Source organism: Zootermopsis nevadensis, unplaced genomic scaffold (assembly GCF_977971745.1).
Source record: "Zootermopsis nevadensis isolate Lab colony 2312 unplaced genomic scaffold, Znev_1.0 Znev_ptg000007l, whole genome shotgun sequence".
Classification (NCBI taxonomy): Eukaryota; Metazoa; Arthropoda; class Insecta; order Blattodea; family Termopsidae; genus Zootermopsis; species Zootermopsis nevadensis.
This window is the reverse complement of record NW_028259139.1, coordinates 2,995,192-3,019,918: the sequence shown is the minus strand read 5'-3', so window position 1 is coordinate 3,019,918 and position 24,727 is coordinate 2,995,192. Positions and strand designations below refer to the sequence as shown.

Genomic DNA, 24,727 nt, shown 5'->3' with positions numbered 1-24,727 from the left:
TTGCGTCATACTATGTAGAGACAACAAGATGACGACATTGAAGCTAAAAGAGTCCGTAATGCAGAATATATGACAGGACAGAAAACGTAAAAAATAGAAGTTCCCCCAAAAATACCAAAAACTAATGCTGAACGTGTGAGGGAATATAGAAATCGCAAGAAGCAAGTTAATGCTTCCACATCATTAGCAAGTACAAGCAATATCTTAATCAAACTATTTACTCAATTGTAAAGAATGTATAAAGGGAATATTTAGAATAAAGCTAATATATAAACTTCCTTTCATTGTATTTAGTGCCTAAATACAAAGACGTATTTACGTCAGATTCTCCGGAACCGTGGTTCCACTGTCAATTTTTTCTTTAAAGAATAATTCCCGATTGAATGGTTAGTACTTCTGATTCATATTTATGAGGTTCAAATCTCGATCCTGAGGTTTTCGTGGCTTTGTCCATTCAAAGAAACGTCACCATAGTGCTTGAATTAGGTTATGGCCACTTTCCTTTCCGTGCCTTTCGTCCAACCATAATATTCTATGCCACATAATCTGAGCTCTGTTGCCTAATATATCAAGACAAACGGAATTTATATGCAACAGTACATCACCGATTTGGAAATAAGTAATTATTTCAATTGCCCTAAAGCATCAGCGGTGTCAAAATAAGTGGCGATTTTTGAGGCCTTTTTCATTTACAAGTTAGTTGAAATTTGTCGCAGTTGTTAGCTTCAGAGGTATAATATTCTGTGGTAGTCATTGCGTTGGTAATCTGTGCTCAGGGTTTAGTTGGGGCGTGAAAAAATGCAAGATGGTTTCGTACTCTCGTGCAGGTAAGTGACGTTTAATTGTCGTCGATAAGCGAAGACAGTTATGTGTTTTTACTTTATGGTTTTAATTGTTTACATATCTTCGTGGCTTATTGCGTTCTACAGGCCTCAGGTACAGTAATTTCTTCTATTATAATTACGTAAGAAGTTCGTTGGAGGTCGATTTCTTTTTTTTTTAATCTCACACGGAAACACCTGTGGAAGAGATACAGTTATCAACAAAGAACTTTCGGTACTTTTAAAATAAGAAAAATTGTCTTCTCCATTTTATGTTTCAACCGTTAGCTTCCTGTTGCTATATTACTTGAATAACCAGTTTGTGTATTTACGTTCTGAGTCGCCAGCATTGATTTCATTTTAATTTAGAACACTTAAATTTAATTTTATTAGTGGAATAAGAAGTAGCCTATATTTTGGGTATGTCAGCTTCTGTGTTACAGTGAGTCATGTTATTTGATTCATAGGCTATGTAAGTATGCCATATCAATGTCAGAGGTTATATAGTGTCAAATGATGTAAGAAGATTAATGTAAATTATGATCTGAAATGAGTGTACATAGTGGTCATTCCCTATTTCAGTCTACTATCCCAGCACTGAACTGAAGGACTGAGGAAAATCATGAACAGTTTCAGGATAGTTAGTGCCATAGCTAAGATACAAACCATGTACAGGTACCTTAAAAGTCAGGAGCAAGCACTGAAGTGACTTTGTGTATTTAAATGAATTTTGATTGTCAAGGGTGTGTTCTGTGTATAATTAATATTACCTGGAGATGCCATAAAGTGTTTGGAACTTTGTAAATTTACCTCTTTAAAAAATCTGTTCAGTATTTATTTCTTGACCTTTGGGAATAGTCATAAAACAACTGCTTACTCATCATGTTACATTGTAATCTTTGGGTTTTGTAGTATTTTATAGTGTAACCATGCCAATGGTTAGTTATACTTGCGCACCCTGATAGCACTGTCTCCTCAGTCGAGGACTTCTTATTTGGGTTACTCCTCATTGACATCTTCCCCACATATCTGGGGATTTTATTGTGTTCCGCCTGCCCAGTAACTGAAGCTTGCCTGGGGAGTAATTACTGCTCTTAATATGTATCCTTCAGCAGTCTAGATGTGTTTAAAATCAGAAAGTTTGCACATACATCAGTATCCCCATACTGTGTGGCTTTTCCTTATTTATTTCAACATGTTTGAGAAAAATCACAACAAAGTGCTGTCCTTTTCACAGATATGAAAATACCTGTTCGATCTGCACCACTCCCACCCAGCAGCAATCAAAATATGAGCCTGCATCATAACACTTGTGCCTTTGATGATTGGTGTGACTGGTGTGTATCAGATTTTTGTTTTATTGTTTGTGTTTGAGGTTCTCACAGAAGCGAAGATGTCAGTTGTGGTTATTTGTGTTGTCATGTGGTATAATCTTATAGATGATTAGCAATGTTTCAGAGAACCCTACTGTTTCCATCTTCACGTTTTTAGGCACTATATTGTAATACAGTGTAGAGTTAAGAAATCTTGTGAAAAGAGTTTTGTAATGGATGTCATGAGATTAGGCAGGTGAACAGTGCTGACAGAGGAGAAAATGTAGGATAATTTAGTCTGCATATCCCAAAGCAATCAGTTCTATATTTTTTTATGAGACCATGAACACACAAATGCTGTTGTGAAATGATATTTCAGCTCACAGATAAATGAAAATGCTGATAATTCATGGCTGTTTAAAACAAGATAGTGCTACTGTTTGTGCCTGCCTGGCACTATTGCATGATATTTTCAGTAAGAGAATTTTTTCTAAATGTGTTTAACTACATAGGTTATGTGACCAGACTCTGCCTGATCTTTTTGTTAGCAAGCAGTGAAGTACAATTTACAAAACCAAATCATTGTCTTCCTAAATACATTGACATGGTCCATTCATTGGTTTGATTTGGAATGGGTTTTTGCAAACAAAATGAGATGTGATATTTGAGATTCTCATATCAGTTATGATGACAGCATTGTTGTTCTGGTTTGTGATAGCATGTTTAATCATAAGTAGTATTCTTGAGAAACATTCTTCCTCCTTCTTCAGCCCTAAAGATTAAGAAGGTATATTCCTCTAAAATGTTGGTATCTACCTGCAGTCCCCATGGCATCACATCCCAGAAGAACAACATTGTTAATATAAGATGTGTAGCGTGTGAAGCTTACTTTTGATAGTAACAGTAGGTGTACAAGGACATTGCACTCTGCTTGTTAGTGTAATGTGGCTTTTGAATGCACAAAGCAATGTGGATGATATGCGGTCTTTAGGAGCAGTTGGATCACATTAAAGACTGTGATATAATTTTTATGCATTCTTCATACTTCGACATTGGTGAAGAATACCTTTTGATCTGTCAAGGATCTGGCATTTGGATGTTGTATGATGGAAACAATATGTCACTGTTAAATGATGTGAAGCTTTCATGGTGGCTTTCATTAATAAAGTCTTCTCGGGCTATCAGCCGTGTTAGTTGGTGATTAATCGCTGACATTTCGAGGACCATCTCTGTCCTCATTTTCAAGGCTGTTGACTGTGTGGCTTGTAGCGTAACACGGCTGATAGCCCGAGAAGACTTTATTAATATGTCACTGATTACGTTAACTTTAGTTGAGCAAGAGGCGAGATAAACGGTCTGCTGCTTGTTATTCTTTATTCTTCAAATATCTTATCTATCCCACAGCAATGATCCATTATGTAAGCACATCTTCTCAAATGGGCCTTTGTCTGTACATGTGGGTCGACCACCTGGAGAAAAGAAGAAACCACCTCCGCGTCCACCACCACCCAAATTTCCTCAAAAGTACCAGCAAAAACAGGTTGGATATTGAGTTAGCATTTTACCAAATGTATCAGCTTGTATAGGTATCGATTTAAATATAATCATTTGTGGTGTTACTGGATAGTTGGTATAGTTCTTATGGATGTCAGAACTTTGTTTCAAAAGTACCATCATCTTTCTAAGAGTAAATCACACTGTCTTAAAAATACAAGGTGATAACTTTCTGACCTTTTCTATATAAATTACATTTTTTTACATTCAGTTTCTTGTATTTAAATGACGTAATAGGTAGACATGCATAAAATGTGAACTGGCTTGATATCAATGTTTGTAGGTGCCTACTCGACCCCGCCTTCTGTCAGGACTGTTTACGCGGAATGCATCATCACATAGTACTCATTCCCAGCATAGCATTTCAGCACAGCAGAAAAATATGAAGAAAGAAAGTCAAACAACTGTAGGGGCGACACCACTGATTGATTTTCGCTCTCCCTCATGCTCCCCAACTCCAACTACTCATTCTAGCAGTGATGGACTCAGCGTGAACAGCTTTGGAAGTGATGGCTCTGTATCAAACAATGGACACACTCCATTTGGAGGAAGCTCCTCTCTGTTTGAAAGTGGATTTGAGGATGATTTTGATTTTTTTGGAGGTCTAACCAGATCATCTAGCTTTGGTACTCCTTTAGACAAACAAAAAGATCCATGGAGTGTTTCCAAATCAGAAGAACTGTTTTTGCCTTCAAAGCAGCAGAACTTTTCTGTGAATAGTGCATCAGTTCAGAAAGTTGCTGGCAACTCTACATTTTATAAACAAAGCAGTGATAGCTCCTCAAGTGCGGTTCGACACTCCTGTATTAGTTCGATGCCGACAATAATTCGAGCAAAACCCGGGCGACCACCCGCATTACCGAAGTTGAATAAGGCCTCCAGTGACCAGACTTCAGACATCTCATGGTTTCCATTGGAGACCAAAAGTCAAGCCTTTCCTCATTTGGTGCCTATCAGAGATTTTGATGACGTGGGTAACTGGTCACCGCCGATGCCCTCCATTCCACCTCCACCACCACCTCCAGAGGCACTGCAGGAGTTGGAGTCTGATGGTCCATCACCACAACTTCCTCCACGACCAGTCCACTTGCAGGTGATGTGAGTTGTGTAATATGAACAGGACTGCTGTCACTGTGAATGGCAAAAACTTATTCTTCCATTTGGTTTTACAGGTGGAAGATGTTCAGAATCCTTATGGAATTGCCTTGTACGATTATCCTGCCACTCATCCTGATGATCTCGCTTTTCAGGTACATGTGAATTGATAAATTCCATGTTTGTTAAATTGATCTCCTTTAAATCAAATAAAATTATATGCTGAAAATGATTTATAGTCAAGGGTTAAATAAAATAGTCTTTTCCTTGTGTAATTGCTGAAATTCAATAACATTTCTCTACTTGAGGCTGCTTTGACTCCATACAGAACATTTTATTTATAAACATGTCTCATTTCAGGCCAATGACACCATCTTCCTTCTGCGTCAAGTAAATACTGAATGGTTATATGGTCAAGTTGGTCTAAACCAGGGAATGTTTCCTGCTACCTTTATTAAAGTAATAGTTCCTTTACATGACACCAAAGGCAGCACCACTCAACGAAGTCAACGACCTGCAGCACAAATTGTAACAGCTTTGTACCCATTTGCTGCTGAAACTTGGGATGACCTAGAATTGCGGGTGAGTGTGACATTTTACTGGAACAGTATAGTCTGTGTCATTGTGACGTCATCTTATTACTGTTTGTATAACATTAAAACAGCATTGTTTTTAAATTAACAAGAGAGAAGATATTTGTTACAGTGGGATAAATGTATTCTCCAAATGTGTTTGGTGTTTTGTATAACCTATTAACCATTTATGTTCATGTATTTCAAATACAAATATGTTATTGCAAAGCTAATCACTCTGCAGGAATCATTGAATAGAGTTTGCAGTTAGTTTTCCTTTTGTATTTTATCAAACATTTGCTGTCGAAATATATTCCAAATCAAAGTTGTAAATCTTGGTGAAATCTGCATTTTACAGTACAGGTAACCCTCGATTTGCTCCGCTTCAATTTTCGCTGATTCAGAATAATTCCGCTTTTGAAACCAGCAAGTCAATGTTTCGCGTGCTGATTTTGATACCAAATCGTAATTCTTACATCGCTGATTTTGAATAAAAATTATAAATACAGTCACCTCTGCACTCATTGCTAAGTAGTTGCGGGATAATCTCCTAAAAATCTGCCAACAGTCACGTGAGCATTGGCCACTCTTCACAGTGAGTCTTTTGCTTTCAGCCTGATAAGGGAGTAAGGAAAAATGCGCTCAGTTTGCCCTCCCTGCCATAAAAGTTCCATCAGTCCTTTATAGCCACTTTCTGCTCAGTATTAAGCAATATATTTTATATAAGTGGTAATTTATTGACTTTGGCGCGTACTTTAATAGGTAGATACTATAATCTGTATTGTTCACTTTCACAGGAAGGATCATCTGTATATGTCATAAGCAGAATAAATAATGATTGGTTATATGGGGAGAGTGGTGGGAAGTACGGCCAGTTCCCGGCCTCATTTGCAAGTCACATTCCAGCAAATTTGCCTCTACGTACCAACTGATTAGGAGAAAATGATTTGTGAAATGAAGACAGCTAGAACAGTGGTGCAGGTATAGTTGTATAGTATTATGTGAATATAAATTCAGTTATTTTATTAGTTACAATAGTTCTGTATACTAAGCTACATATTGTGATATTCTGGCTGTTTGTATGCAATTTAACTTCCTCACATAGAAAATGTTGATGTCATTCATGAAGACATTGACGCTAAATGAAGAACGTTTACTTTATCAATGTTCTGATATCCTGGATTTTTCATATATCAACTATTATTGCAATTTCTTATGTTTTTTGACCTGTTGTTTGTTTATTGCTGTTTATAGTAATATCCGTAGCAGAATAAGAAAGTAGCTTTTGATTCTAGAATGTTTTGCTTTGGTATGTCTATGGAGTATAAAATTATGTCTGGTGTATTCTCATAAATGTTAGTTGTTTGCCATTTACATTGGAGTGTTTTATATATTTCACATAATAGAACGGATAGCTTTAAAAGTTAGTATAGTTATTGTTCTCTTACTTTACTGTACTTATTGTTCATTGTCTTATTTTTCTTCAACTCTCTGATGAAAAGAAAAATCAAATGGATAATAGCAGTCCGCACTATGACTGTCACCGAAGTGCAGTCTTGCATAATCATTGTAGTTATTACGCATTTCACTTCTAGTATTGAAATAGTACGTGAAACATTATCTTGAAAGAAATACCACTGTGCAAGTCACATACGTATAAGTGTGATACGGTGATTTCTGAACATTGTACGTACACAGTCCGGTGTTTTACTGTGGCTGTTTGAATTGTTTGCCGCAGCATGTTTTGTCGTATATATGACTACAAAACTACTTTTTTGTTTTCTGCAGTCATTCAGGGAGCTCTTCTAAAAGGAAGTAATCTTGACACTTTGCTCTGCCATTTAAATTAAATGCTTAACTTTTTATGAAACTTGAAGGTTTATTAAAGGAAAGTAAAGTTGTCCCTCTACATACCATTGAGTTGCTTGAGGGGAGATGAGATATAGTTCCTGTTAATGCTTGAACTTGGCACTAGAGAAGGGTTAGTATCATTCCCTGGCCATACTTTATGCCCAGTGAAAGGACCCCCGGTACCCATCGGATAGAGGGCTGGGTGGGCCTCGGAGCCAGTCTGGATGCAGATGCTAGAAAAGAAATCCTTTGCCCTCGCTGTGGATTGAACAACCCCAGACACTATACTGACTGAACTACCCAGCCTCATTCAAGGTTCATCACCCTGTTCTAAAAAGCCTGTCATTGGATCTTATCCTGAGCCAGTTGAATCCAATCTGTGCCCTTTATCCTTGTTTCTTCAAGATTTATTTTAATATTATCATCCTGCACCCACATTTTTCAAACATTGATGTTTTCTGATTAAAACATTTGGTATTTTGCCTTCCCTATGCATGCTACATGCCTTGTCCATCTTGTTCTATGTAATTACTCCAATATTACTGGGCGAAGAATTCAAATTATGGAGCTCTTCAACCTCCTTTTATTTCCTCTTCAAAATATTCTCCTCAACACGTTATTTTCATACATCCTTAGGCTGTGTTCTTTTATAATGTGATGCCAAGCTTCACTCCCGTATAAAACAACTGGTAAAACTGTGGTTCTATATCTTTTAATCTTCATGTTTAGGGATAATAGATTCTAATCTGACTTTCACGAAATTATATTTATCCCTTTATTAATACTTTGTTCCATTTAAAACACCAGTGTGTTGTGCTGTTGGCCAAATTTTTCTCTGGTATTTAAAAAAAAATGAAATATTTCTACATTGTAAGTGGCAGTACCCTTTACTGTTTATGTTCTACTATATTCAGAGGAGTAAACTGTTAAGTGTCCGTGTGTATCATTTCTTTAATTTTTATTTCTGGTGTATGATTTTGTTAGTGTTTGAAACATTCTTTTATATTGTGACATATTTGGTTTGAACTTGAGGAAGTTTGTACTAATGGTAAATCACCAAATATGTAGCATAGTATGCAGTGACTATGTTGAATGCTTAATGTAATATTGGTTGGAATGCTGAGTGGCTCCAAGAGCAGACCTGAAGTTGAAGACTGCAGGTGATAAACAAGTGTTAACCCAGTGCAAGGAAACAGCTGTTAAAGGCTATTCTCAAGGTCATGTACATGAATGTATACTCAGGTGCTGCATAGCTTTGATTTTCCTGCCTAATATAGGATATGGGAAGTAACAAAAGTCATGTAATTAATCTGTCCAGTGGTGCCTTAGTCTAATATTTTTAGAGAAAGAGATTTATGATATTAGAAACTGAATTTCAAAGTTCTGAAGATTGTTACCATTCCATCCATTTTCCTGTAATTGTTCTACACGAATAGAAGCATATACTTACTTGTCATTCTTTAACATTATAGTATTTACTTTAAAGTACAATTTAAAGCATAAATAATCCTGACCTTTGAATTGCTGATATGTAATTTTGTATTTGAAACCATGTCCTAGCAAATCAGCATTCCAGCCATGACATTTTACATGTAATTAACTATATATACAAAATAATTATATTGTTTTACAAGGAAAGTAATAGACAATAAATTATATACACATATATTTTATTGTGGATTTACTCTTTTACAAGAACATATTGAACATGTCATAGAAAATAACTTGACTTCACTATTGCTCAGTAATTCTCTTAATTCTTTCAACTTCATCCTGTGAACATGTACTGTCTGCTCCATATCAGTCCATATATGTTCTCAGGTGTGATGTAGTATTGACTTCGGCACCTGTTCTAGGGACAGTTGATATTCTGTGGTTTTCAGCCAATTCTGATTCACAGACTGATAAAATCGCAGAGCGTTCCTTTGAGGATTGCTATATTCTTTCCATGGCACGTAATAGTCTGCAGATCTAATGATTACTAGCCCACACAACCATGCCTTTTACAACATAAAAGTTAACTTTCTTTCAACAACTAATATAAAACTTATAACCCAAAAATATTAAACTTGAACAAATGTAATTATGTTTATGTGGTTGTCAAACAAACAGTATCACTTACATTGAACACTTGCAATTAATTCTTTGATGTCCGCAAATGTACCAGTGTGCTCTGTGTCAATTATACTGCGTGGAATGTGAACATTCACAGATGTTCTCCACTTTTTGTGTCTCGTTATATGGAGAGCTTGTCATAACACTGCACAGGACATGGACTCATGATAAACTCTTGACCCAATATTAGAAACATGGCCTGTTTGCATATATGTCTGTAAGAGACTCTAAAATTAATATTTGAGTACATTTTGTTGAGTTTTAAAATTAATTAGTGTTTCTAGGCAACTTGAATTTCTTGTATTATTATTATTTTTACATTAACTGAGTATGCAGTGCAAGATGCAAACGTATTATACAATTAAATATATTTATGTGAAATATAAAGCAGAATGGTGTTTCTTACAATCTTTTAATCAATCAGGAGTATTATATGAAGAAAAATCCAGTACTCTGGCAGTGTTTTAGGCCATTTAAATATCACTTGTCAAAGGGTTAAAGAAGAAGAAGATGAATAAAGTTCAGCACAAATTATTTAGTAACTGAAAAGAAACAGAAAATTAAAGAAAGATATGTTAGTTATAAAATAGTAACTTTTCTAGCATAGATCTCATATATATATCACTAACAAGAATTTGAGAATTGTACCTCTTTCTAAATTGATGTTATAACACTGAACAGATTATGTAAATTCATACAAATAAAAATTGTAAACTGTTTAACTATTTTGTGCAGGTAATTGGTGCATCTATTTTTAGAACCATTTTTATGTTTAGTAAATGTTAAAGAAGATTTAATATTGAATAACATCACATTTTGTTATATCCTCTTCTGATCCAAGTAATCAGGAATAGGTACATTTTTAGGAAGTGATGGTGTCCTGAACAGTAAATATATGCAGATGATACGAAAATATTTTGAATACAGTTCGTCTTTTCCTCATCATATATTCTTCTGCAAAAGTTAAATAGTTACTAATGTAGACAGATGTCTGCAAATTAATGCAGCCTGAGTTTTGTGATATTATGTGAAGTAAAGTTGCAACGAATAAAGTTTTGTCGGTACAGAATAAAATTTGTGATACTGATGTAGATGATTGTCTGAATATGGCATTGTATTTAGTCAGGTTGAGAACATCATAATATATAATGATGTAAAATAACGATACACAGAGTTTTGTATTCTGGGTGTGAATCAGATATGTGAAGATACATGGCACAGAATAAATTTAATAAACTTGTGGCTGTAAATTGTAAATATGAATATAGATGTGAATTTGAGGTTCTGTATATTGAGAGTGCTGTATTTTGAATGTGTTTGACTTTAGAGACATCTTTCAGTTGGCATGAGAGCTGTACAGGTGCTGTAGTTTTATGTTTGTACATTCCATTAATGATTGTTTTACAGGGACAGGAAATGTGTGTCTTATTTTAGGTAGTTTGGAGATAACTTGTATATACAGAAGAATTGTGATGTAAAAGTATCTTTTCCAAATGTTATGTTTTATTTAATTGATTATGTTGATACTGTAATGCATCCTGTGGGATGAAAATGAAAATAAATTAACATAACATAAAGTGTAAGGTATATTTTATTTGGTGCTTGATTAATTATCCACAAATCTTTAATAACATTGTATTAAGCAACATACAGAAACCATTAAAAGGTTGCATTATTTTGAAGAAAAATTGTATGATATTTGGGCCATTGATTGTTTAATATGGTGTATTGTATTTGTTCCATGTATATGAGACAGTAATGCGTGAATTTCATAAATGTCATCTCTTTTGGTTCAAGATGTAAAGTAGGTGGTTGTAATTGACTGGTATATGCTGGTGGTAGCATAGCTACTGGTAGGGCCTCCCTAGCCAGATTGGTCGAGGGGGAGAGGTCAGACTAAGACAGGTACCCTGGTCCTTCAGGTTGGGGGTTGGTCGCAAGGCTAACAACCTTGCACCGTAAAAAGGAATATGTTTCGAAACCTCAACCTCGGACAGACGGACCTAACAGAAGGACTGAATGGAAGAGGAGAATTGAGGAGACCATGGACCAAATACGGACCGGAGAGCCATACAAGAAGAAGAATTGACTGGTTCGCACCAAAATTAAATTCACATTAAAATGTCTATTGTCTACCTCCAATACAAAATTTAATTAAAATGTGACCATTAGTTTTGGAAATGAAATGTGCTTTCTGTTCAAAAAGTGGATGGTTGATATTTGTGTTCTTTATCGATATAGCTATTAATTAATGATGTTATATTTAATTATAATATTACGGTGATGAGACCTGGAAGATAAAAGTAACATTGACATTATAAATAATGGCAAATGGGTAATCAATGTTAATTAAATAAATTGGCTCTTCAGAATAATAAATTACAATTCTGGTACAAAAATGCTGTGGAATCAGTGGTATGGTAGACCAGAACAGACAATAGCAATTTTGTCACCCATTTGAGGTGTGGTACACATTTGAGCCAAACATTGCCACTTTACATTGCTGACCTAGAGAATCAAAGGAAGTTTTAGCAGTAGCTGTAGACTTGTATTTAGGAAATACTCTCCTTCAATACTAGCCAGTTACAGACTGTTCTGACAGGTACTGTGTGCTTTGATTTGATAATAGAGCTTTGAAACGGCCATTATCACATATTTCCAGATCCTTTGTATATGTGCATTTAATTTACCCACCTTGTTTGCTGCTATTCAACTTCTAGTTGAAATTATTATGGGAAAATCAAGATGTATTCGTGCATGTCCACTCTCCCCCATAAGCTGATATGACATTGAGTGACTTTTTCATCCATGCATAAACTGTGCTTGTTATCACAGTTTTGTGTCTTCCTGCATGTTAATTTGTGTTCCTCGCAAACAGTCAAGTGTGATGTGTTGGTAAAATGTCAGTATTTGTAGGTGCTTTTTTAATCCAGAAAGGTGGTCAGGATGTGTTGACAGATTTTTGTATAACTTCCATTGTCAACTTTCATGATCTTCCATTCAGAGGTTCTGGAGTTACATAAAAAAGCACACACATTTCAGAGGCAGTTGTGCCTACATCATTAGGGTGATGAGAATATGAAAAGGAAATCTTTAAGTGTGGTCTGTTTTATATATTTATGATTTATTTGACAATGCTTTCAATATCTCAGACTTATAGTGTTAAGGGTCTGTTAAAACTTCACTATGTGATGGCAGTTTCGTGTCTTTATGTATGTAAAAATATTGACTTTAAATTCAACTCACTGAAAATTATTTAAAAGTTTAGACTTGAAATTCCTGAGGTCAGTATGAAGAGTAGTTAAAGACATTTGACAGGAATTAACAGTTAAACAATATAATTTCCTTTAGAAGACAGTGGAAAGAAAATATGGAGAGGATGATGGAATTTCAAAACTTCCTTCTGATTACAAACTGTGGAAAGACGAAATACGGACAGTCTACTCTGACCAAATATAGTGTGAAAGCAGGACATGTCGAGATAAGGTCAGTATTTGATGGTGATAAATGAGTTAACAGTTATCAAGATTTGTGGAATAAAGAAACGAAATTTTATGGCACAGAATCAGCGACTATGTCAACCGAGCTTATCACAGTTCGCATGGCGAAGGAGTTATCACATCTGCTGTTTACGGAGGAAGTCCCCAGGATGGGATCTGAAATTGATGTTTATGCAGACATGGTACCCCGGCCGGAGCCATCAGTTGACGTGTAGATCAACGTTTAGTCGTTCCTCACATGCAGAACATACTTAAAACCAATTTATTGGCAGGACATACTTTCCTGCTGTCGCGTCTTTGTCTTTTGGCAGTTTTATTAGAAAGCAACAGACAACTAGCGAAAATTAACAGAATTGTAAAATAACTTCTTTCAGTCATGAGCCAAATTTTTCATAAAACAATCTCGGAAAGATGACTTGTCTACTCGGATGTCGCGCCGTGTAGTCAGTCTGGTAGAAGTTAACCAATTTTTTAGTACAAGTACCTCTGAAACGTCGGTAAACTTTTACCAGACTACACTGTTTTGCAACCTAGAAATCATTTTCATATTTGCCATGAGAATTTGACATTTTGCCAGAGAAAACCTAGCTTGTGTTTAATTAATGACATAAACGTGCAACAGATATAATTAAGTCTATTAATGTGTAAGGCAGGGGTTATAATGCACCGATGTTGACCAGAATTAAACTGAAATGAAAACATTTTGTGGCACCTGATTCCTTTGAAATCCACTGAGTTAACTGGGTGATAAAAAGTGTGATTGAACTGATGAATTAATTCATCAGTGAAAACATAAACTAATGTTATTAAACAATTATGCTGCCATATTCATTTGTTCTGGCGGATGTATTTAAAAATATATTAGTACAACATTTTCATTTGTAATAATGCTTTCACGAGTTTAGCATTATGTTATTTGTTTTGTAGGTAATTATTTGTTTATCTACTGCGGCCGAAAAAAGTTATTTATTTTTCTAGGTTCTCCTATAATTTTGATTTTTTGTGGGAAATATTTTTTAAAAAACAAGAACCTTGTTTCATTTCCATAAAAACCCATAAGATGAGTCAAGAAGTTCAGTCAGCAAATGACAAACAGTTATGGGTAGACGACCGGGATTCGATTTGTGGAAAAAAGCAGAGATTTTTCTTTTCTCCACCACGCCCCGTATCAATTTCGGGTCTGCATGGAGCTGAGGTACAGGGAATATCAAATTTAAACGTGGTTTCCTCCCCGTAATCAATCTTGGAGAAGTTAGCCAATATTTGCATGCTCCCTCAGGTAAGTTTCTGTATTTGCTAAAATCAAGAAAATGTGTAAATACGATTTATTTGGCATAATTCAAAACGAGGCAAGGTATGTTGCATGAAAATATGTTTCATCACATTGAAGTATTTTTCCTTTGCAGTACACATCTATTTTATTTACAATGGAATGTGTGTTTAAGGTAATAATATTGGCAATCCTGTAGAGTTTGGGTGCGGTGTGTGAAACTTATAAAATTGTTTGTTGGCAATTTGCTGTTGAGGAGGGCGTTGACTCAGTGCTTCGTTTCTAACAGGGTGAGGTGTGAAGAAATATTTTATAAGATTGGATAAGGAATATAATATGTAACTATTTTATTGTTTGTGGAAGGTATACTACTGTAGATCGTAGCATAATGGTTGTTCACGTCAACAATTTTGTTTGTTTTTCTCTGGAGTTGACGTGTGTTATTATATGGTGTCAACCTGTGATGCATATGTATTCGTTATTAATACTACCAACTTATCAGGGTTACGTGTAGTAATTTCCAAATTTATTTGGTTCTATAGTACCATTTACTTTTGTCAGCGTGATTGTGGTTTGGATTAAGTGGAGGGCTTGAATTGTGTTTGAAGGAACCGTAAACTAGAATTAGTTTGTCTTTTTTGGTTATGTTGCAGTAGGGTATGGTAGGTTTTAAAAACACTGAGTTTTGTGCAAGTGGCATAGATGTTCATCAGGTGATGGTTTCCTGAATCATAATAATCAAACGTTGTAGGATAAAAGGAACTGCATTGTGAGAAACTTATAACTTATTTTTTAATACACAGTTGAGTAATCATGATGCCAAATGTTCTATAATGTTCTTAACAGTGGTGTATTCCATCAGATCTGTGTGAAGTATGTGTGCTATGAACTTGTTCTTTGTGGTTTGTTGTATTTGTGGACAGATATTTTAAAATCGGTTCCAGCATGAATCAACTTGTAAATTGTATTATTGGATCAGAATATTGATTGTTTCCTTCTTTGTTTTTGGACTTCTAGGCTTTTGAGTGTGGTGGGCTCATCATCGCACTTGTAGTGAGGTGTCATGAGCAAGGAATAACAATTCTTTATAGTTCTACCTTAGGAGGTGTGAATTATAAATGTTCTTTGGAATGTCATGGTATTGAGTACATAACATCTTTTAATTTTCTGTTTGCCAGTTGACGACAAGATGGCGGTGATGAAGACTTGCTGGTCTCCATGTATTTGGAACAGTAATGTAAAAACTGGTAGCAGAGCAGTTGCATTTTACACTGCGGTTTGTATATGTGTTACTAGTTTAAGAAATGATAATTAATCTAAGAGAGAGAGAGAGTTGGTTCTCCACTGCAATGCAAAGTGTGTTAAGTAATTATTTAACTCCTGAAGTTTAGTCCAAAGTCCTTTCTGTAAAGCTCGTGAAGAAATTCCTGGCTGGAAATTGAACATTTAGGTTAATTATCACTTAGAAAATTGGCACTTCTTTCTGTTATTTACCAGATTCAGCACCCTTCAGAAAAATTTTAATTATTGCAAAGACAGTTATCAGCAGTTTACAGTAGAAGGAGCAATTTCAAGTGTTTTATGCAGTTCCTCATGAACTTCATTCCAGTTTATCACCTCATGTGTCATGGACTGCATTTTATACATTGTTTTTAATCCTAACAGTTCCATGATCAATTAGGTGACTGCTAGAATGATATTGTAAAATCGGCTTTAATTATTTTTATAAGTAGTACATGTGCCTGCATTGTTACTGTTTTATAATTTCTTTAGTTTACAAAATACAGTGTAATGTAAAAGTCAGTTTATTGAAATGCCACCAACTGTGTTGAAATTAAAAGGGGGAAAAAAATTGTAGTTTTTGCATACATGTTCAGACTCTACCATCTTGCTCCCCCACGCCCTTTCTCCCTTACTGGGACGTGGCCGAAGCTCAGAGTTATTTTGTGTCCACTATAATGACTGAGGGAACCTACAAATCCTCTGCGAGATATATAATTTCCTTGCCAGTATGTGAACCGTGTACCTCCCAAATGAAAATCAGAGGAATTACTGCTGTTTTATCTGTATGGTGTTCAACTGTTTGAACTGTGACTATCAATTATGTTTGTGTCTACAGTCATTCAGCATAGTCCTGATTACGTTCATTTCGTACATGATGGCAGGAGGTGAATCCACTCAGTTGTACAGTCCACTGTTTGAGACGGATGTCCGTGGATGTAAGTACAGTGACGAGTATTGTGGTGGCTCAAGTCTGAAAGTTTGTGACGATGGTGCGTTCTTGAAGCAAATTGTTTTCTGGGCATTATTCATCGTCGAAGATTAAATAAAATTTATAAAACCCGTGATGTCAGAGATGGAAATCTATCTCCGTCTTCACGTAAATGGTACTCTGTTGGGTCCGGTCCGGAGTTAGGGATTAGCTCTATCAATTGGCCCCAACAGAGTAGGTTTTCCCTGAAGACGGAGATAGAATCCCGTCTCCGAAACGTCACGGGTTTTATTGATTTTATTTAATCTTGGGTGATGGATAATTTCCAGAAAACAATTTTCCTCAGGTATTGTGGTATATTGGTCTACCAATTCGCAAACTCCATTCCACAAAATCATCTGGTTTACATGCACCAATCAGAAAAGTAAATTTGCACAAATTGATGTGGTGATTGTATTCCCAAGTAACCATAAGCTGGGTTTAGGCTTCGAAGTATTCGAAGTAAGTATTTTGATTGCATTACCAGTTGTAGATTGTCTTGTAGCGAAAAGCAAAAGCGTGCCTTTGAGGAGAAAATATTTTGTTCCAAGTGAGTGATGTTGCTACTTACGAAGACAATGATTAATGTATGTGAAAGCCTTTGCTGTATCTGTGGCCCGTAACAGTTTGCATCTTGGTATCGTTGTGTCATTATTTAGAGACTCGTTTACAGTGTAAAATTTCCAATGCGGCACTTTTATGAATTTATTTATTGAATAAATAATTCAGTGAAACTGATCCAGATTAATTTCTAAGAAACTCGTGCAAGAATGGTCGGGATAAAAACGCTCATTGCACGTGTTCATTCTCTTTGGACATTGTACCCATATGAAATTCGAATTTTGCAATGTATTGTCACAAAACAATATCAAAATTAGTCTGCCGTTAGAGTGTACCAGTATAGCGTTATGCCTGATATTCATTGAATTTTTTAAACATCTCTCAGTCGTCTCAGATATGTGCTGCATTTCCACTTTTTATGCCACAATAGAAACTACATTCCTATATTCAGATTAATTCTTGTAATGCTGTTTGTTTACTAATTGTGACATAAATGTAATTGCAGCGATGCAGACCTGGGGTGGCATATTCATCTTCTACCTCCTTTTGTTCATTGCACTTTCAATACTTTTGGTGTCTGGCATATCAAAAGGTAATCGAGGTATGATGATTCCATGGCTCGTGTGTATGGGCATATGCATCTTGTTCCAGCTTATATTTGGACTGTGGCTGCTTGGCGGATACTATATATATGTAAGTTTTTGTATTTGTACCGGTTCTACCAGCTTTGTGTATTCTAAATGTTTGTGAAACTTCTTCCTCTGGCTATACAACCCGGTGTGGGTCTTGGCTGCCTCCTGTCAGAGGTTTTCTAGTCTTTGATGTGTGCGTTTGTGGGTAGTGAGTTAACAGCGCATTGACTCTGCACAATTTCTACTCAATTCTTATTTTGTCTGCTAGAGCCATGTAGTAGAGAATCAGGCAGGAGGTGGGTGAGAAATGGCCGCTGAATCTTGCTCATGCTCGTAAGGTTCTTTTACGTGCCGTAAATCTACGACATGGGACCGCCGGCTTTACTTCCACTCCGAAGGAAGTTGTGCCATGGATTTTTATCACCCTTAAAAATCCATTGACCTCGGCCTGGTTTGAACCCGCGAACCTTGGGTCCAGTGGCGAGCACGCTAACCACTAGTCCACCGAGGGCGGCATTCATGAAGCTATTCACATTTATTGACCCATGGCCTTTTTCGTAATGAGATTTTTGTGGAGTATCTTTAACTTATTAGCGTTAACTGAAACACATGCATGAGTTATGAATGTTTTTTGCACTGTCTGTAAAAATATGTTCTCATGCATTATTGCAGATTGAAAAAAATTGTTTTCTTTTGTTTCAGCTTCAGTCAGTGCTAGCTGCGTTGGTAGACTGGATATGGATGGCGTACAATGTAAGTAACGCATTATTATACCTTCAGAAGTGCGGTGTATGTATGCTTATTGAGTAATTAGAAGTTTTCTTCAGGGGTACATTGAATTCTGAAAGGTATGTGGTACAGATACTTGTCCATTTTCCAAATGGCCAACAGATGAAGAAAATTTCTTCCAGTAGCAAGAACGTCGATGGATCGAGAAAATGTTTCGAGACAATTGTAAGTGCCCGTGCTTATGGATTTTCAGAACTAGGTCGATACTGAAGCATCAGTTTAATGCCTGGGAACTGATAACCACGTTGTGAAGGGAATTATTACAATGCAGGGTTTGCAGAAAGTGCATATATTTTGGCCTGCAAACTCATTAACCGTTGGCTTAGAAGCTAACGGAGTAAAAGTAGTATTTTCCGTTTCCTGCATTATACACGTGTTGACACCCGAGAAGAACTTAAACATACAAATGTAAACATTTTACGGAATTGTCGGGAATACGTACAGAACAATGAAGGTCATTTTCTGCATGTGCTGTAATGAGGTAAGTTTTATTTTTTATGTATTTAGGTTGTAGGTTTGTCAGTTCTGCTAGCAGTCTGAATCTTCTTGGACTTACGTGACAGGAAGTTTGTTGATGAACTTTCATCGGAGAGGTTTAGCAATTAGCGTGGATGCTCAAAAGTAATAATGGATTTCTATCATTTCCAATTTATATGGTTTTGTGGAATCTCACTGTATTCTGTGATTATAATTTAATTATATAAATAAGTAATATCTAGTTCGTGGACTTCTGGGTTGTGACACTGTGCGATAGAGTAGGTGGCGGAGGAGTGTATTACCACCTCCTTCAGGATGAAACTTCAGATTTCTTATATAAACTTATTCGAATAACTTTGTGGTTGTAAGACTTGAGGTTCTCACAGCGGTGAGTATGAAGATTTCAGTCTTCTGGGTTGTTGCGCTGTGTAGTCTGGTCGATGTTAACCAACGTTTGAGAGGTCATACTGCCTCCATCATCAGGGCGATGAAGATTTCTGTCTTCTGGGTTGTTGCGCTGTGTAGTCTGGTCGATGCTAACCAACGTTTCAGAGGTCATACTGCCTCCGTCATCAGGGCGATGAGTATGAAGATTTCCGTCTTCTGGGTTGTTGCGCTGTGTAGTCTGGTCGATGTTAACCAACGTTTCAGAGGTCATACTGCCTCCGTCATCAGGGCGATGAGTATGAAGATTTCTGTCTTCTGGGTTGTTGCGCTGTGTAGTCTGGTCGATGTTAACCAACGTTTCAGAGGTCATACTGCCTCCATCATCAGGGCGATGAGTATGAAGATTTCCGTCTTCTGGGTTGTTGCGCTGTGTAGTCTGGTCGATGTTTACCAACGTTTCGGAGGTCATACTACCTCCGTCATCATCGCCCTGATGACGAAGTCAGTATGACCTCTGAAACGTTGGTTAATATCGACCAGACTACACAGCGCAACAATCCAGAAGACGGAAATCTTCAACTTTGTGGTTGTCTGTGTATTGCTTATAATTGTATGTAAAAGGGAAGGTTTCTCTTTTCCGCTACTCATGTCACAATTTCCACATTCCTTCTGGGATTTTTGAGCTGGGGCTTGAACAGTACATCATTGAATAAAGGTTGTTAGTTCTTTAAATGCATTTCTGAAGTAGGATATATTTTTGCATATGTTTGTGTAAAGTTTAAAAAATATATATTCAGTCCTGTCTCTAGTAAATCAAAAATTTTCTCAGGGGAGATGGAGAGTTACAAATTACATAAACTGTACTAGTATGAAAGTTTTCATAAATATGAAATACTGAAGGCAACGTTCAAGTGAAATTTAGTTGTTAAAGCAAAGCAAGGTTTAAAAATATAGCCTTCAAAACCTCTCCACTCCTCATATGTTTTGTACTACTAAACTAAAAAATGTTGGTTTATCTGCTGTATCCTGTATTTTCAATGCAAGCAAGAACTTGTGATGTCTGCTTTGCAGCATTCAATGTGGACCAATTTGTACATTTTATACTTTTTGCCCCCACAGATCTATTGCTGGTTGTGTGTGTACTCCCAGTATCAGTTACTTGAAGAAATGCAGTATCCAAATATTGAACTTTTGTACCCATAAGATGGATTCAGTGGATCTAATCATCACAGATGTCCAGGCACCGGTGCTCCAGGCTACAGATAGCTGCCGTGTGTGATGACTCGTGACCGAACAAATCGAAAATATCCATTCTTGAATGTAGTAATTGTGATGCAGCATCAGTATGTTGAAGCGGTGAATCTCTGTTTCTCCATTTCATCCATCTGCACCAAATCAAACTGCACTTTATTATAGTGCTTTTGGTTAAAGATTCTAATAATATAACGTTACTTTTAACATTTTCACTGCCACCCTTTAAAATGCCACTTTAGCACGTTGAGATTTGTTTATTTTTCATGTTCTCGGAAATGTTTTAAAACCCATTTTCTATGACAAACTATAAGAACAAATTTGGAACCCAATGTCACGTGGGGGGAGCCTCGGTAGTTCGGTCAGTATAATGACCAGGCTTTGGGCTGGACAACTGGTATTTGATTCATAACAGACATTTTATCTTTCATCACAATGTCGAGACCAACCGTAGGACCCACCCAGCCTCCTCCAATCCGCTGGGTTCTAGCGGCTTTATGGCCCAGGGTAGCTCAATCAGTATAATGTCTGACTCTGGTTAGGACGAGAGGCTTTGATCCCTGGCAGGGGCATAGGATTTTTATTCTGGCCTCACATCCATGCTGCCTTTAGCGGCCACCCAACCTCCTATATCCAATGGATAAGGGGGTCCATTCTCCGGCGATGAAGTGCGATGGGGGTGTCGTCACTCGTGCCCATCTAGTGCTCGTCTTTCTCCAAACACCTCCATGGCATGTGGTAGGACAGTTTTACATTACTCTGTTGGGGGTTCTTACCCTGGCACATGAAGCTGACAGACTATTCACATCCATCTAGTGCTGGAGTTAAGAATATGTGGAGCAAGACCTCTTCAGTCTCATGTCATCATGACATGATGCTTAAGTAAGCACGCAGACAATTTTACCTTCATTTTGCATAGAAAATGTTTTGGTGTGAGCGTTTAAAACAGGAAAAGTTACGTAAGAAGTTGTGGAATGTTGACTCTGTGTGACAAACTGTGGGCGGTGCAGCTGTGTCTAGGTAAAGGCAAATATGTGCAATTGATTTAGACCAGTGGTATTCAACCTTTTTTGTTCGCGTACCCCCAGATATAATTTCTTTTTAACTTTGTACCCCCAAAGTTGTTGGTGTATAATTCAAGTTATACATAGTATATAATCTACATCTAAAATAAATTAAATAAATTACATTACTGATTATTCAGTGTTTATCATAAAATAATATATTTTTTAAAAATTTCACGTACCCCCTAAGATGTCTTCGCGTACCCCCAGATATAATTTCTCTTCAACTTTTTACCCCAAAATTTGTTGGTGTATAATTCAAGTTATACATAGTATATAATCTACATCTAAAATAAATTAAATAAATTACATTACTGATTATTTAGTGTTTATCATAAAATAATTTATATATTTTTTTTAAATTCCGCATACTCCCTAAGATGTCTTCGCTTACCACCGGGGGTACGCGTACTCCAGCTTGAATACCACTGATCTAGACCACATGTTGTAAATTCATACATAGTTTGCATTCCACGAAGCTTCTACTATGCCGAGTGAATGAAATTTGCTACATGGAAAGGAAAATATTTTGACAGCTGGCAGTGAGTATGTTAATTAAATCTACTCAAGGTAATGATTTGAAGTGTGAGAGTAAACAATGTTAAATAATAATTTTTTTCTCTCACTTCAAATATTAGTTACTGTATTTAGTGCCTTGATTTAAGCATGAATTTGTCTATCTGGACAATTCCAGAATACTGCATCACGTGGTCTTGAAAGCAGTTCGCTCTCATAGGCTCATCATATACGAGAATAATTATATGTCCTGTTCATTTGTACATCCTTTTCTAGACTAGTTTCCAAAAGGGAAATATGGCAATACTTGAAGGCTTCATGAATGTATGTTTGTGTTTTACAGTCATTTTTTAATGACCTCAGCAGAAAGCAATGAGCCAAGTTAGCTCAGTCAGTAAACTGATTGGGTTTGAGCTAAAGAATTGAAGTTTTGTTCCCAGAAGAAATAGGACTCTTCTCCGCATCCAGTCTGGATCTGGGACCCACCCGGCCCCCTATCCGATACATGTCTGAGGCTGTTGGCGGAAAAGGTCGCCAGTCATAACCTTTGAATTGTTAGACGTACTAATGCTAAAGTTAGGCATTTGCTGCGTTTTACCTGAGGTTATTTGTTAATGAACTGTGTTTCTGTCATCCATCCGTCCACTTGGTATCAATTAAGCTGTTAATCTTGTACTTACTGACAGACGTATTCTTGTAAAACGTTTCATGAGCACCAAATTGTTGGAGAACTTACATTTCAACAGTTGTACTAGCATTTTGGTTGTACACGTTTGTTAAACTGTATGACAGTTGTGTATTGACTAAATCTAGATAGATCTTTGAAAGTTATCTAGATTTTCTGTGGAAAAAAGTTATATTATGCAAAGTATTTTGATAGTGATAACCAATAATCATTAATGGGAAGGCAGAAATTTTACCATATTACCGATTGACTCGATCTCTCACATTAATACGCTGCGTCGTTCTTTATGTCAAATGTTGATGTTAGGAAAATTTGTACAATAAGTTTATTTGTGCAGAAAATCTAAATTTATATATATTTTTTTTCCTGTTGTAGTGTCTAAAGGCTGGTAAAACAATTGAAATGGTTGAATATGTCGACCAGCGATGGATTTCGATGATAGTGGTGACTTTTTACATTCCATAATATGATGTCGGTAGGTGCAAAATCAACTCTCAAGGAAGACCCTGTCCCATGGTGTCAAAAATATTGTTGTGTGATGTTTCCCATTTGTTTTTGTACTCATTCTGTCTCACGTTCACTTATCGAATTAATGACTGGCAATCTCAGTAGCTGATATTATAAGATCATTTATTTTTACGTTAAACAATAATGTAATTTCTAAGTAGAATTTGAGGTTCTCACATCAGTGAGTACAAAGATGGCCGTCTTCTGGGTTGTAGCGCCGTGTAGTCTGGTAGATGTTTACCAACATTTCAGAGGTTCTTGCTGTCGTCTGAAACATGGGTAAACTTCTACCAGATTACACTGCGCTACAACCCAGAAGACGGCCATCTTCCTAATAATGTAATTTCTAATATAGTTTAATTTAATTTAATATTATGTTCGTCACATTGTGGTATAGACCCGTTTCTTTTGATGCGAAGTGCTTGAATTTGATTTAGATGTTGCCCTAAAATAAATGTAACAGGTAAAAGAATCAGATTTTTTACAGATTTAAAGTGAAACAACAGTATTCTTTTTTTAATAATTTAATCATCGTCTAATGTTCCAGCAGTGATTCCCAAACTTATCACCGTGCAACCACGTATTTGAAGAATCAGAATATGAGAAAATGTTGTCTGAAGTTATACTTTTACGATGAATTTCTGTATTGTTGGCCTCATCACTAGTGCACCTGCCCCATCAGCACGTAGTTAAGGCTTTACATAGTTTCACAAATCTTTTCCTATCTGAAATGAAACTACTAATCGTGTCTACATAATTAGACCCCATGCATTTGATTTTTGGAAATTTTCTTTTATGTAATGTCACGTCAAATCTTGTATTTGAGTGATTTATTACGCCACAGTTTTGGTGGTTATGCGCTGAGCGAGGTATATCGCAAATGAATTTTTAATTTGTGGTAATCGGAACTCCTAAGCTTCGTAATACCGATGCTGTATATAAACCAAAGAATTATATGTGGTTGCTATTTGTATCATAAAAAAGTAAATCAGCGTAATGAAGACTAATCACAGGAGTAAAGCCAGCCGCGAACTAAATATGCTTCAGACAGCGTCGGACGTAATGGCAGCAAAGTGACAGGCCCCTAAAGCATTCACGTACCCGCCGTGGGTTTGGGGACCACTGTGCTAAGCAGATCTGTTTATCTATCTGGAAGTTGCCTCACTCAGGGTACAGCAGCTCACTGCGTAGATCTAATATAATGCAATCTCTAGTGCTCGTGGAGCAAATAATCCGTCCTGGGATGAAACGTGGAATCATGCCAAATGCAATCTGTGTTTAAAAGTACATTTATGTTAAGATTGTTCTTAATTTTTTTTTTTCTTAGCATTTGTAAGTATTTGGTACAGTTGTTACATGTATATTTGGAACTATGAGAAATGTTATTTTTAAAATAAAATCTTTTTAAATATGTGAATTAACCATGTTCAGTAATTCAATGAGACTGTGTATATTGCAGATTGGTTCGTTTTGTGGACAATGTAATGATTCTGTTTGAGCCATAACAATTTTATGT

General features: G+C 36.3%; 2 protein-coding genes across 8 annotated transcripts; both read left to right on the top strand.

Annotated features, from left to right (window-relative positions):
- The first annotated feature begins 699 nt into the window (after positions 1 to 699).
- Positions 700 to 10,904, top strand: l(3)05822 (SH3 domain-containing lethal (3) 05822). 5 transcript variants are annotated; one of them, XM_022069654.2, is made up of 7 exons: positions 700 to 827; positions 2,059 to 2,158; positions 3,539 to 3,674; positions 3,972 to 4,781; positions 4,861 to 4,938; positions 5,144 to 5,365; positions 6,153 to 10,904. In XM_022069654.2, the coding sequence occupies exons 1-7, from the start codon at positions 806 to 808 to the stop codon at positions 6,285 to 6,287; spliced, it is 1,503 nt and encodes a 500-aa protein (XP_021925346.1). In that variant the 5' UTR covers positions 700 to 805; the 3' UTR covers positions 6,288 to 10,904. The 5 variants fall into 5 exon arrangements, with proteins under 5 accessions (XP_021925346.1, XP_021925349.1, XP_021925347.1 ...); XM_022069655.2 differs by lacking the exon at positions 700 to 827 and adding an exon at positions 829 to 936; XM_087343963.1 differs by lacking the exon at positions 700 to 827 and adding an exon at positions 988 to 1,056.
- A 3,020-nt stretch (positions 10,905 to 13,924) lies between these two features.
- Positions 13,925 to 24,628, top strand: pasi1 (septate junction component pasiflora 1). 3 transcript variants are annotated; one of them, XM_022069665.2, is made up of 6 exons: positions 13,925 to 14,100; positions 15,270 to 15,367; positions 16,211 to 16,310; positions 17,409 to 17,596; positions 18,238 to 18,288; positions 20,308 to 24,628. In XM_022069665.2, the coding sequence occupies exons 2-6, from the start codon at positions 15,281 to 15,283 to the stop codon at positions 20,389 to 20,391; spliced, it is 510 nt and encodes a 169-aa protein (XP_021925357.1). In that variant the 5' UTR covers positions 13,925 to 14,100; positions 15,270 to 15,280; the 3' UTR covers positions 20,392 to 24,628. The 3 variants fall into 3 exon arrangements, with proteins under 3 accessions (XP_021925357.1, XP_021925355.1, XP_021925356.1); XM_022069663.2 differs by lacking the exon at positions 13,925 to 14,100 and adding an exon at positions 14,270 to 14,381; XM_022069664.2 differs by lacking the exon at positions 13,925 to 14,100 and adding an exon at positions 14,293 to 14,386.
- Positions 24,629 to 24,727: the final 99 nt, after the last annotated feature.

What these genes read in the sequence shown, in the direction of transcription:
- pasi1 (XM_022069665.2), top strand. Translation starts at nt 15,281, where the DNA reads ATGGCGGTGATGAAGACTTGCTGGTCTCCATGTATTTGGAACAGTAAT. An exon ending in CAGTTGCATTTTACACTGCG is followed by an intron (nt 15,368 to 16,210) that starts GTTTGTATATGT and finishes TTGTGTCTACAG; the next exon opens with TCATTCAGCATAGTCCTGAT. An exon ending in GGATATGGATGGCGTACAAT is followed by an intron (nt 18,289 to 20,307) that starts GTAAGTAACGCA and finishes TTGCCCCCACAG; the next exon opens with ATCTATTGCTGGTTGTGTGT.